Genomic DNA, 12,821 nt, shown 5'->3' with positions numbered 1-12,821 from the left:
ACTTTGAAGCTCCTCTTCTCCTCCAGGGTGACAAAGAAAAGACAAGAGGCCGTTTTGAGGTATGTATATCACCCACTCTTGAGAAGAATGGTAGTTTTTTTAAGCAGATGAGAATAGTAGTTGGTTTTAATTTGTTGGGTATATGTGTTAAAAAATTAGTTGGGTATATAACAACAACCGAAAAAACTTCATTTTTTTCCTAAGAAATAAAATAACTCCAGTTTTGCTTGAATTAGAAAAGAAACATTCCAACTAATATTTGCTTAAAATAGTTTGCTTTTGCCGCACAAGTATAAGGACTATTGAAGAATTCAAGTGGAAACTTGTTCCTTTATGATATTATCATCTTTGCTACTTCTTTTATATGTACTGACATATAAACCATTAATGTTTTTTCTAGAACGGATGGTCCACCTTAAAAGTAACATCACGAGGCATTGTAGTCATTGGTGAAGGATGACAAGGACTTGTGATGGTGTCTCATGAGTGAAGAGAAAATATTTACTAGTTGTTACTTGATTTTTTGGTACAAATGAACATCTATATTGGTTGTTCTGGATAGTGTTTTTGGTTAGTAATTTCGCAATGTTTTTTTATCTCCAGATATGTATGTGGGGAATTAGAGACATTGCGAGGACCATCATTAAGTAAGGCGGAATTGGTTTCTAAACTACAAGCTTGTGAGCAAGCGAGGCAAGTGCTCGAAGGAACGTTCAATGGCATGGTGCAAGAGGTGTTAGAAATTAAGTGTATTGTATCTGGTATATCAGTAAGTGATAGTTCTCATGGAAGCCAACTTGAAGTTTCTTAAAGGATATTTTAATGTATGTCAAAATATTGGTATTTTTATTAATAAAAGAGGCTTTGATCCTTTCAAACCATATTCTCTTGTTTTTATATTAATATGGATGTTAATATTGAAATGTTGGATGCTGCATAAAGTGATCGTTCAACGCAAAATTATACTAAATACAAGTGGTTTGAAGGATATCAATGTGTGATGAGAGTGGTCGCTAATGATACTTTGGTCAGCATGATAACATTATTGGCGACCACAATTGTGGTCGTTATTTCCATGGAATTGACGACCGCACACCATCTCGTCGTTACAAGAATAACGACCACAGAAGGTATGTGGTCGTTATACTTTTAACGACAGAGCCTACTACGGCCAGCAGATTGTGGTTGTTAATGACCTTTAACGACCACGATCCGACCTTTAACGACCACATATACAATCGTTAAAAACCGTTTTTCTAGTAGTGTCCTGCAAGGGGTGTGTTTTGGACCCGATGTATCTCTATTTTGGGTCTTTTTTATAAAGTGCAGACACTTGGTTGTCATTTTTTTTAAATTTTGTTTCATGTTGTAAGATGCTATGTATTTTCGCTTTGATCTGAGGGTTCTTCGAGCAAAAAGCCACTTTGGAGGACAGGTGCATTGGAGCCCTATATTTTAAATGGTGTCAACATATTTTTTTTGAAGTTTCAAAAAAATTCTGAAAACAAATCAACACATTTATATGGATGTGTATTACACATGTGCAAAGGTTGATGCTGAAATAAGTAACCATGTGAGTTACATAAAAAAAGACAAAACCATGATTTTGGAAAGATGAACAGTGCATGCATTAATCACTATTTGGAAATCACCATTTTGTCATTTTTGTATAGCTCATATGTTCACTTATTTCTTCACCAAATTTTACACATGTGTAATATACATCCATATAATCACATAGAATTATTTTCAGAATTTTTTGAAACTTTAAATGTGATTTATAAAGTATTTAAAATAAGATCCTGCAATACACCCAGGCTCCAAAAATCCACTCTCGTCCTTCGAGACTCTTTGTTTGTTAAAATAAAATGAGTTTTTGCACATAGGTCCTGAATACTTGTGCATTTATCCGTCCTTTATTATCAAGGCCCCTTCAAGCCTAACGGGCAATTCATCGAACGCCTGTCACCATGGACGCGCCTCCCCCCACGCAGCCGGACGCGGCGGCGCCGCCCCCCTCAACAGCGGCTGCGGCTCCCCCTGCCGCGCCGCCGCCCAATCCCGCGCCTCCCGTTTCCACCGCCGCGCCACCCACCTCCGAACCCACGCCCGCTCCTGCCCCTGCTCCCGCTCCCGCTCCCGCCCCCCCCCCCCCCCCACCCCCCCCCCCCCCCCCCACCCCAGATCCCCCAACTCCGATCCCCGCCACCGCGCGGCCGCCTGCGCCTCGCATGAGGCCGCCGTACACCCACCTAGCCTCTCCCATCACGATGTCCTCCTCCTCCTCTGCCGCCGCAGCAGGGGCCTCCTCCGCGGCTTCTGCAATGGCAAGGGGAGGGGTTGCGATTGGCTTGCCTGCGCACCCGCGTGGGGCGCAGACGCCCATGGGCTATACAGGGTTCGTGCCGCCGCCGCCGCTCGCCCATCAGTTCAGCCCTATGCATCGCGGCCCCGACCAGGCCCCGCTGGCCACTCCACAGGTCTGCGTCTCATTCTTGAACTCGGTTTCTTTATAATCCTGGTTAATAAGCTCAACATTCATGGAGTTCTCTTCCAATTGAGGCCAAAACTGAGCTCATGTAGCATATTTTCTCTCTCTCAAGGAAGCCATTAGTTGTGATTAGCTGCACTTTCTTGATGTTCCTAGCTATAACGAAGCTAGTACTAATTTGTTAAACGCAACCTCAAGCGTACAATGGATCGTCACTCTCTCAACCATGGCCAACTTTTAGGACACTCTGTTTCTTGTCCTATATACACGACACTTTAATCTTCTCTTGAACCCCCAGTTGGTTCCACCTTGCTTTGAATAGATCTTGGATTTATTGGGTTTCTAAGACCAGTGAACCACCTCATGGCTTTATATAGTTATTATCCACCTGTCCTTTGCATGGAAGAAGGAAACCTAATCCCGGTAGGAGTAGTCTACGACTATGCGGATGCAGAATATCTCTTAAGTGCTTTCATTGTCATTAACTTCCACCCTGCCTTCTCTTTTGAGTTATGAAACGGTTCCTAATGATGTTTATGGCTTACAGCTTAGGCAACCTGCCCCGGGGATCCAGAATATTGGGATGATTGGTTCCCTTAACGCGTCTCAGATGAGACCAGGAGCAGTATCTGGTTCGCAACAGCCAAGGCCAGGTCTTCCATCATCAGCGACACCATCTTCGTCTGGTAGCCAAATGCCAGGTTCACAAGTAAGAAGCCTGTTAGGCTGTTACTTGTAATGATGTAGTCTAGTTTTATCTGTAGGCATTTCATTATTGTGTTTCGGTTATATGCAAAATGTGTGATTATGTAAATTATATTTGTTCATATAAATGTTGGTGCAGAGATGAAGGAATATTTACATACCTTCTAAATGTGGATCAATCATTTGTAATCCATAGAAGTGTAGGCTGAATTCAGGCTTGTTGCCCCTTGATTGATTCCACATACTGTATGGTGTACCATCAGATTAGGAGGGAATACACCAACTTCTTTATTGCAATGCATGTCATGTTGTGTGCTTGATTGAATTATTTTCCCACAGAAAACCCCCATGCATTCTTTAACAAGACCAATGTCTATGGGTTCCCCTGCGACGGCTTTACAGCAAACTCCGGCAAATATGTCTTCAGCATTTAGGCCACAACAAAGGCCACAAGTTCCACAACAAAGGCCACAAGTTCCACAACCAAGGCCACAAGTTCCACAACCAAGACCATACCATGCTGCACAATCTGCACCTGTAGCTTCTCAACAGAATGCACTTTCAGGACAGCAGCAGCTACCTCAGCAGCAACCTCAGCATCAGCATCAGCAGCAGCAACAGCAAGTTTTGCAGCAGCAGCAAGTTTTACAGCAGCAGCAGCAGCAACAACAACAGCAACAGCAGCAAAGTCAACCACAAAGTTCCTCACAGCAAAATCAGCAAAATACAACACTAAAAAACCAGCAGCAAGCTGCCCGGACTCCTGTCTCATTGACTCAGAAGCCTGATTCTCCAGCCACACTACAAGCTACTAATATGCAGCTTGTGGACATGGCTTCTGCCGATGCAGCTTCTGGTGAATCCAGTAATCGGCTACTCTCCAAGAGGAGTATACATGATTTACTTGCACAGGTATGCTGTGTTTCCTGAGCTGCAGTGTGAGAGAAGGTGCAAGGTTATGCAATTCCAGATTTCCTTAGATCCTATATTTTCAGTTTTTCATACATCTCATTCCACTGGTGTGATTAATGGCGTTTGTTAGTGTGTTATTCTGGTTCCAAAATATTTCCTTTTGCATATCTGTCTGAAATGCTTGTTTTCTCTGTTCTCATACAATTTTATATTTAGCCTCATCTTTTGCTACCCCTATGCATAGTTGCATAAAGAAAGACATGACAGAGAACACTTTGAAAGTTCAGCTATCCTTTTGTAAAATCAAAAGCAGAATAACTGGATTTTGTCCTCAGTAGCAAAAAGAAAAAAACTGTATCATATTTGGATCATATGTAGCAAAGAACAAAGTGTGCCATATTTTGACATACTTTTATGTAGTCTACATGCATAGTGCACGGACCAAGCAAGGAACCTACATGTCACTGACATGGGGCGTGTCATTTTATCGAACACTGTTTCATTTTATCAGATCCCCCTTCCTAAAATTGTGCTATTGATTTAAGTGCTTAGAATGATCTGTGTTAAATCTATTCCAGTGATGGTTGAACTTAAGTACGGTTTTAGTGGAACAGTAATTACTCTTGTAAATACTTGCACAAGATATTTTTGTTGAATTTACATTACTCACCATGAACTCTGTAGGATCGTAAACATCACTTGGGCTGATTGATTTAACGATTAATTGACTCTCGTACTAGTTTTCTGTAGTTGCGCATTTCATATTATAGCAGTAAAAGTGTCAACCTTTCTTATAATTTGTTCGCACAGATCGACCCTTCGGAAAGGCTGGATCCTGACGTTGAAGATGTTCTTATTGACATTGCAGAAGATTTTATTGAATCTGTAGGTTTTTTGTCCCTTTCTTCTTTTTTTTCGTTTGGTGATTTTTATCCTAGGATCATTATTTTTCAGAATATGATTTCCTTTTTAAAAGAAAAATACGCATGGTTTCTCAAGCCTTTGTGCATTCTGGATGACTTCTTATTAGCTATTTTGTTTTTGATAACTATTTTGAGCAGGTCGGAACATTTGCTTGTTCTTTAGCAAAGCATAGAAAGTCGACTACTTTGGAAGCCAAAGATGTACTCCTTCATGCAGGTACCTAATTATTTTGGCTTTTCTAGAATATTTGTGCTAATGCACTTGTGTAATTACAGCTGTGTTATTCTTTAATATCACCATTGCAGAGAGAAGCTGGAATATCACCTTGCCAGGTTTCACCGGGGATGAAATAAAACTATACAAGAAGCCGGTAATTCTTAATCATATTTATTTCTTCTTCTTGTAGTTATTTCTTTTGTAACCCATATTGACATTTCCTTGTCTCTTCTTGGTGATCTGCAGCATGTCAACGATATTCACAGGGAGAGGCTTACTCTGGTACTTCTTTTTATCATCCTCACCACATCAACTATCCACCTTATTTCACGCATGATTACTTCTTGAACTATGGATATAATTCTCGCCTCTGTCATTGGTTGGAAACATGATATTCGTAAACATATTATTGTGATTGCATCTACTCAAATATAACCTCTAGAGCTCCAAGGATCTCAATCTACATAAAATGATGTTTGAAAGAAAACATGAACTATGGATATAATTCTGCATTTTCTGCATGTGCCTGAAGTATGATTGGTATATCCGCTTTTGTTCGATACTTCCATTGCATTTGGAGTTGATATGTTAGTTTTTCTGTTACCTCAATCGATCCAGATCAAGAAGTCAATGGCGAGTGAAGGGAACATAAAGACCTCTGCTGCCCAATCTACAGCCAACCAGAAAAATCAGGCTCCAAAGCCACCTGCCACAGGTTCTCCGTGAATGGAAACCACAAGTCCTTCTTGTAGAGTGTGTAGCCCATGCAAACATTGCAGGGATAATATTTTTTGTAAAGCTGGCAGTATTACAGTGCTAAGTGTTACCTAATATGTTTGTTCCGTAGTTTTATGGTACGGCTGAGTCGCAACCCTGCAAATTTAGACCCTGAACCTTGGTGAGGTGTCAGAAGTACTTATCCATTTCAGGATTTTGCTTAAGCAGGAAAAGCCTTGTCATCTCAGCTACTCTGGCGATGGCTAAATATGTGTATATATGCTCATGGGTGCTGTTCTCATATTTCCTGAATGAGTGTTATTTTACTATTGACCTCAATCCAATGTTTATTGGCATGGGCATGTCCAGCATTTGCATTTGCTACTGCATTAGTTAGTCTCTGATAAGGCCATAGTGACAGGAACACTGCATGAACTACCATTTGCTACTATATGTTCTGATAGGGATCCCAGATAAACTGCCATTGGGAACTTGATCACCTGAAGAAATTGTAGATACACTCTTTTCATTCCCTTGAACCAGCAGAATCCTTTTCTGGAATTTTGGAGTATACCAGTTATTAGGGCTTTTATCTGTGTTGTTTGGGAAGCGGGTCAGGAGAAGTGAAGAACAAACAGCTGGTGTCATTTGAGGTGTTGCTCTTGCTCATGTCTGGTATAGTTCCTTAAATAGTGCTTCACCCCGTGACATTATGAGTCAACAATATGTGGTGATTGCCGGATTGTTTACATGTGCTGCTGTCTAGGACATGACCTAGGTTCTCCATGTTTTTCGCTTTCTGGTGTCTCGTATCCGAGGCATTCTACGTTTGGTTTAAAGGTGAACATGTTTGTGGGAGGATCGTCATATGTTTGCAGATGGATATAGAATGACAAACTGGTGTGATTAAAAATCTGCTGAAGTCTCGACTTACCTCGATGGTACTAGCAAATATTGTTGCAGTATGTACAAATAGGAGGCAGATGAGTGAGCATTGTACTAGCAAAATATTTTTGTAATATGCACGAAAACTTTGATCATAGATGGCCGGCAAAACAAACAATCACAAGTGTGAGTAATTTCAAAATGATCATCACACAAGCAGGACAAAGAAAAATGGTGACTGGCAAAACAAAACGATCACAATAGTAAGCAATTTCAAAGTGATCATCAACACAAGCAGGATATTTTTGTAATATGCACGAAAACTTTGATAATTTCAAAGTATCACACAAGCAGGATATATATAAAAAAAATGGTGGTTCGCTGGAGCAGTCTGTGAGGCCCAAGCGGCCCAGATGTGGAGCAGTTTCAATAGTAAGCAATTTCAAAGTGATCATCAACACAAGCAGGATATTTTTGTAATATGCACGAAAACTTTGATAATTTCAAAGTATCACACAAAACGATCAGTTGTCGCTGCTCTGTGAAGCCAGCCTCACGCTGTGCCTGCCACATTATGCCGTGAGGCCCAGCTTTCGCACAGACCTCAGCAGTCCACTACTCAACTTGGAATGGGCGGGCCAGCAGTAGCACAAACCCAGACCAGGCCCACAGCGCTGCAACAGCGTCCACACCATCTCAGAGCCCCCCACTCGGGTTGCAAGCTCACGCAACTCAGCTCAGCGAGACAGGAGGTGGAGCTGGCTATTTAAGCAGGTCGAACGCGCGCTCGCTAGGCGAGGTGGGACTAAACAAGACGGGGCGTCGCATGCGTTCCCCGCTGACGAATGAATGAGGTCGGGCGCTGCGGCTTTTCCCGCTGAGATTTTTCTAGCGTGGGCTCCTGTGGCCCTGGGCTTTGTCGTCTTGGGCTCGTGAAACACATCGCGAACAAGATTTGTCTTCTTCTACTATACTCCGTCCGTTTATTATCTCCACGTCACCATAGATGATCCGGAGAGGCTGGAAGTGCCGAGACACCCGGCGGCGACGTTCCACTGATGCTGATGCTGCCTTGCTCTCCGCCGATCCCGTCATGGCTGACCTGCGACCTCCCCAATCATTTTGTCCGGAAGTACGGGGCGTGGCCATGGCGACCGACCGACCAACCATCGCGCCGAAAAGGACAGCTGATGCTTCAGCTGAACCTCCGCGTGCGGGCGCGCCTCGATCGTCCTGGCATGGCACGGTAGCAGCCACGTACGTCCACGCAGGCTGCCGCGCGAGCGTCTGGTCTGCCGTCGGCCACCGCGCCACGCACGCGCGCTCGGCGGTCGTTGTTGTTGAGCTGTGGCCGTCTCGTGTCGGAGGTCGGCATCCGTCGGCTGCGCGATGAGCTGCTCCCCCAGAGAACGAAGGGACGGGACGGAGAAAACAAGCGTCGCCTTCAGAACGGAACGGGACGGGACGTGATGGCACCACGGCTCGAGTGATCGATCAGCTTGCGAGGCAATCAATGCTCCTGAGTTTAGCTAGCTCAGTTTTCTTGCAGCTCTGCTTAATTTTCTGAGCAGCGCGATCAGGTCCGGGGATCTTCAACGGTGATGGTCGTTCACTGAAGGCTGATGGCCACCGATTCCCTCTACCTCGAGCCTGACAGGGAGCACCGTCATTTTCTGCTTGTTAGGTTCCACTGTCGTGATCGTGATCAGTGTTAATTACTCTACTACCGATCACACGACTAAAGAGCCTCGATCCCTCCTCCCATTACGGATCGCGACGGAACCTAATCCTCTATCAGTCTCCATCGCTGTACGGATCCATCGAGAAACCAGCGAGCACGTCACGCCAATCTAGATAGACGTCGACCGAGCCTGATCATACGGGCATACAATACAATCAAGAGTCCCGCTTCGGTACAATCCCCTCACAATATGTACTAGTAGACTGCCCGTGCGTTGTCACGGGCTTTTGAAATACTTTGCAAGAGTTACTGGTTAACTTTCTAAGGTCTCGCCCCGCCATAGATCCAGACCCCCGCCACTGATTCTACCCCGCCTAGGCCGCTGCCTGCCGCCACGCTGCACCATCGTGTTCGCCTCCGCTCCGCTCCGCTTCGCTCCGCTCCGGCCGCCCTGACCCCGCCCGCCTCCGGTCCATCCTCCGCCCCACGCCGCATGTCGCCGCCCCGCGCCCCGCTCGGCCCCCGCCCGCTCCCCAAAGACGCCGAAGGGAAAGTCCGGTTTCTTCGGCATGAGGGCGAACCCTTCCGGGAACTTCGGACTGGAGTTCTCCGACGCCGGGCAGCGTTGGTGGCTCGGCACGTATCCCACCGCCGATGAGGCCGCTCGTGCCTACGACGTGGCGGTGTGGCGTGCCGGACGGCCGAAGACAGACCTAAACTTCCCGGAGGTCGAGTCCCAGGCGATGGCGGTGTGACTTGTGCTGCAGGGCATCCAGATGAAGGAGATGCCGGCTAAGAAGGCGAAGAAGAGACCGGCGGTTGTTGTCGCTCCCGGCGAGAGTGACGAGGTGGCAATGACTTGGTTTGCGTGATTTACAATTTTCTGCAAAGCCATCTCTAATGAAATACTATTTGCTACATTTTTAAATAGAAAAATTATTTCGATCAGCCAGCCATAACTCAACGGACCAATCTCTATTTGCTACATTTTTTAAATAGAAAAATTATTCCGATCAGCCAGCCATAACTCAACAGAGCAATCCAAACCCATATTTTCTAAAGTAAAGAAATTATTTCCCTTGATAGATTAAGATGCCAAAGTGTCGTTTGCCCGACTGCTATGTTCCTACACACGCAGAGCAAATTATTTTTCAAATCAAGGAATTAAGAAAAGGAATAATATCACGATGTTCGTGGCACTTGCCAGGTCTGCCATGCTACCATGGCATCGTCTTTTTAGTCTCTACCCACATGCCGAGTTGACAAATAATCTTCAGATATACCCACTGCTAACACACTCACGTACATAATGGCCCTTGGCTGATTGATTTGGCTGGCTGTTAACACAAGAACACAACACACAAAATCAGTCAATGGCCACACGTATGCATTGTTTACTTTATTCCAATTGTGATGCAATCGTGACATCTACTCGCCCGTCACGGTAATTTTCTATTCGCCGCTGGTGCCAACCGCTCGACCTCACCACCGCCGCTCACCACTCAGTCTCCACCGGCTGCCCATTGACTCTTGCACCACCCGCTCGCTCGCTCGGCCCAATGTTGTTGATTGGAATGCGGGACTAAAGGTAATCCATGGACAGGTTTTAGTGCTGCTTGGCATCAATCTTTGGTACTTGTCAATCCATCTAACGCTCAAAAAAATCGACTCTCAGACAGAAAAGTGATCTAACTTTATTGATGAGCACAACAGTACATACCATCCCATCATTTTTTTTAAAACGGAGGCAAAAGTTTTGCCTCATCGATTAATTAAGAAGAAGAGAATTGCCCAGTTAATTAACGGAAAACCGGGCGAAAACCAATACAAACGAAGGACGGACAAACTACTCACATGGCAAAAAAACCACACAACCGCACATGTGCCCCTCGCCAGACTCTCCGATTACACAACATCCACAAACCTCGACATTGCCACTACGCCATGTGACCCCGACAAGAACACCTCGACATAAGACATCAAACACCTTTCAACCCACAACGATGACCCAATCCAAGAGGACGGGCCGAGAGACTGAAGATCGTCCATCAAGCAGCCAGAGACGCCTTGCCTATGGCGCCACTCTTGCCTTTTTCCACCTTCTTTTGTTTGCCTCTTATTGGCGTCCCCTTCAGAAGGCAAGCTATCGACCTACCCAAACCAGGTTTAGCAACCTCCACACTGGCGAGCAAGTCACAAAGTTCTTTCGCGAACAGAGCATCTGGATTTGGAGTAGGTGCAACCACACTTGGCTCAGTGGACATGTCACTCACAGGCATCACATGCTCGATGGTCGCAGACAACGGAATGGCAGAGACTACAACGTCCAAATCATCACACCCCTTGGCATCAGGTATCTGGCTAGACTCCAAGGGTGATGATGGCGGTAAAGCCACAATCGAGATCTCGGGGGGGGGGGGTTACTTTCAGTTGTTCGACGGACAGAGGCAGAACCGAGCCCTCACACAACTCCCGCAACTCAGGCATGATCTGCAGCACTGGAGTCACAACCACATCATTGCCCAGTCCCTCAGAGGCTGACAACGGCGAATGGGCTCTAGCACGAGGGGAGAAACGACCATGAAGCTCGGCACCCAACTCGACCTCGAAGTTGTCAACAGGCAAAACCAAAGGACGCAAGACATGATCAGACCACAACACTGGCGGCGCCATGGAGCGCTCACCAAGTGCAGCCTCAACACGGACCATGAAGCTCTCCATCCGCAACATCCAACCTTGCATGGAGTCAATGACATCACGTAGAGGCTGAACCGTCTCCTGAAGCTGGAGGGAAGTCATACCAAGGAGCTCAGAGTGCAGCAGCTTGGTCTGCTGCTCCAAGGCAGGTCGTACTGGGAAATCCGCCGAGGCCATAGAACCAGCAGGACCAGCAACGATCGATGCCCAAGAATCATGGCAAAATGTCTTCGAGAGGTGCGAGGCTTCTTTCTGGACCTTGCGAGAAGCTAGAGCTTGTTGGTGCCCGGGGAGGCGTGGCAACGGTGACATGGTAGGGCTTCCCAAAAAGCTTAGGGGACGCCAGGCATTGCGGCACTCACGCGCTCGATACCATTCTCAAGGCACCGAGAACACCTAAAAGGATCTCGACAAACCGCTGCACGGTGACCAGGAAGGAGGCATCTGCAACATCTACCCCAAAGCCAAGCAGGGACAGGACGGGGAGCCAATGCAGGGACTAGACAGTCCAGACGTTGCATGTTGCGCCGCGGCAGCACCTCCTGCCAATCTCCGCACGCATCCGCATCACACGTCACACCCGACCGAGTAGCCGGAGCAGAGGATTTGGCAGCCGGCGGCGGCGGCCGCAGGGCTATTTCATCATCATCCTCGTCTTCTTCGTCATCGGTAAGGAAGCTCCACGAAACAGATCGCTCCGGGTCCAGACTCGGTGCAGTGCCGGCAGGTGTTGATGACGGCATCACTTCCACAGCAGTCGTGGGCGATGTAGCACAGCAAGCAGCAGTCGTGGACGGCGCTTCAGCAGTAGCAGCCGGTGGTGACGGCGGGGCTTCCGCAGGGACCAAGAACGACGTAGCAGCGCCGGTAGTAGACAGGGACGGCGCGCCCACAACAACAGTCGGGGTCGGGGTTGACTGCACGGCGCAGGACAGGAGACACCCAAGCCGTGGCGGCGACTGGGACCCAAGCCCGCCATCCATCAGGCCAGGGGCACGGGGATCTGGAGCAGCACACGCCACGCCCAGGGTGGACAGTGCGGCGACGCCGGGCAGGGGAGGATGTGCCGCGGGAGATGCAGCCACACTCGGCCTCGGCGGAAGCCCAGAGCCGGCGCGGGACAAGCGACCACCAGCTGCGGGGGCGGCCTTGCGGGAGGCAAGAGCAGCCGCAGCCATCGCGGCGGCAGCAGATGAGGCGGCCGATGGAGTCAGAGATGACGACGCGGACGCGAGCACCATGGGCATCAACTTGAGTGCCTGGAGGGGAGAAGGAGCGCAGCCGAGAGAGGACGCGGAGACTAGCCCGGATCTAGTCTCGGCGCTCGAAATGGCGGCCGGAGGGAGGAGATCAAGGCGGCGCCGCCGGCCGCGGGCGCTGGGTCGCAGGAGCCATGGTCGCGAATCAGACCTCAATATAGATGTGTACTGTACTGTATATACCATCCCATCATGATGTTGCCATCTCTCACACTTGATGTGAGCTCACACTTGATGATTACATCTTGTTATTTCTAACATGTACACCATCGGGCGATTGCTTTATTAGAAATATATTTACACAATATGATCAAAGCAACATCAAGGAGTCGGA

At 47.2% G+C, this 12,821-nt stretch overlaps 1 protein-coding gene across 1 annotated transcript; it reads left to right on the top strand.

The window, feature by feature from the left end:
• Positions 1 to 2,183: 2,183 nt before the first annotated feature.
• LOC125545342 (transcription initiation factor TFIID subunit 12-like) lies at positions 2,184 to 6,268 on the top strand. Its single transcript, XM_048709258.1, has 8 exons — positions 2,184 to 2,480; positions 3,039 to 3,200; positions 3,536 to 4,108; positions 4,919 to 4,993; positions 5,170 to 5,248; positions 5,338 to 5,402; positions 5,495 to 5,530; positions 5,867 to 6,268. Exons 1-8 carry the CDS (start codon positions 2,232 to 2,234, stop codon positions 5,972 to 5,974), a joined length of 1,347 nt encoding a protein of 448 aa, XP_048565215.1. The 5' UTR covers positions 2,184 to 2,231; the 3' UTR covers positions 5,975 to 6,268.
• Positions 6,269 to 12,821: the final 6,553 nt, after the last annotated feature.

This window comes from Triticum urartu, chromosome 3, assembly GCF_003073215.2.
Source record: "Triticum urartu cultivar G1812 chromosome 3, Tu2.1, whole genome shotgun sequence".
Classification (NCBI taxonomy): domain Eukaryota; kingdom Viridiplantae; phylum Streptophyta; class Magnoliopsida; order Poales; family Poaceae; genus Triticum; species Triticum urartu.
This window is presented reverse-complemented; position numbering and strand designations above follow the sequence as displayed.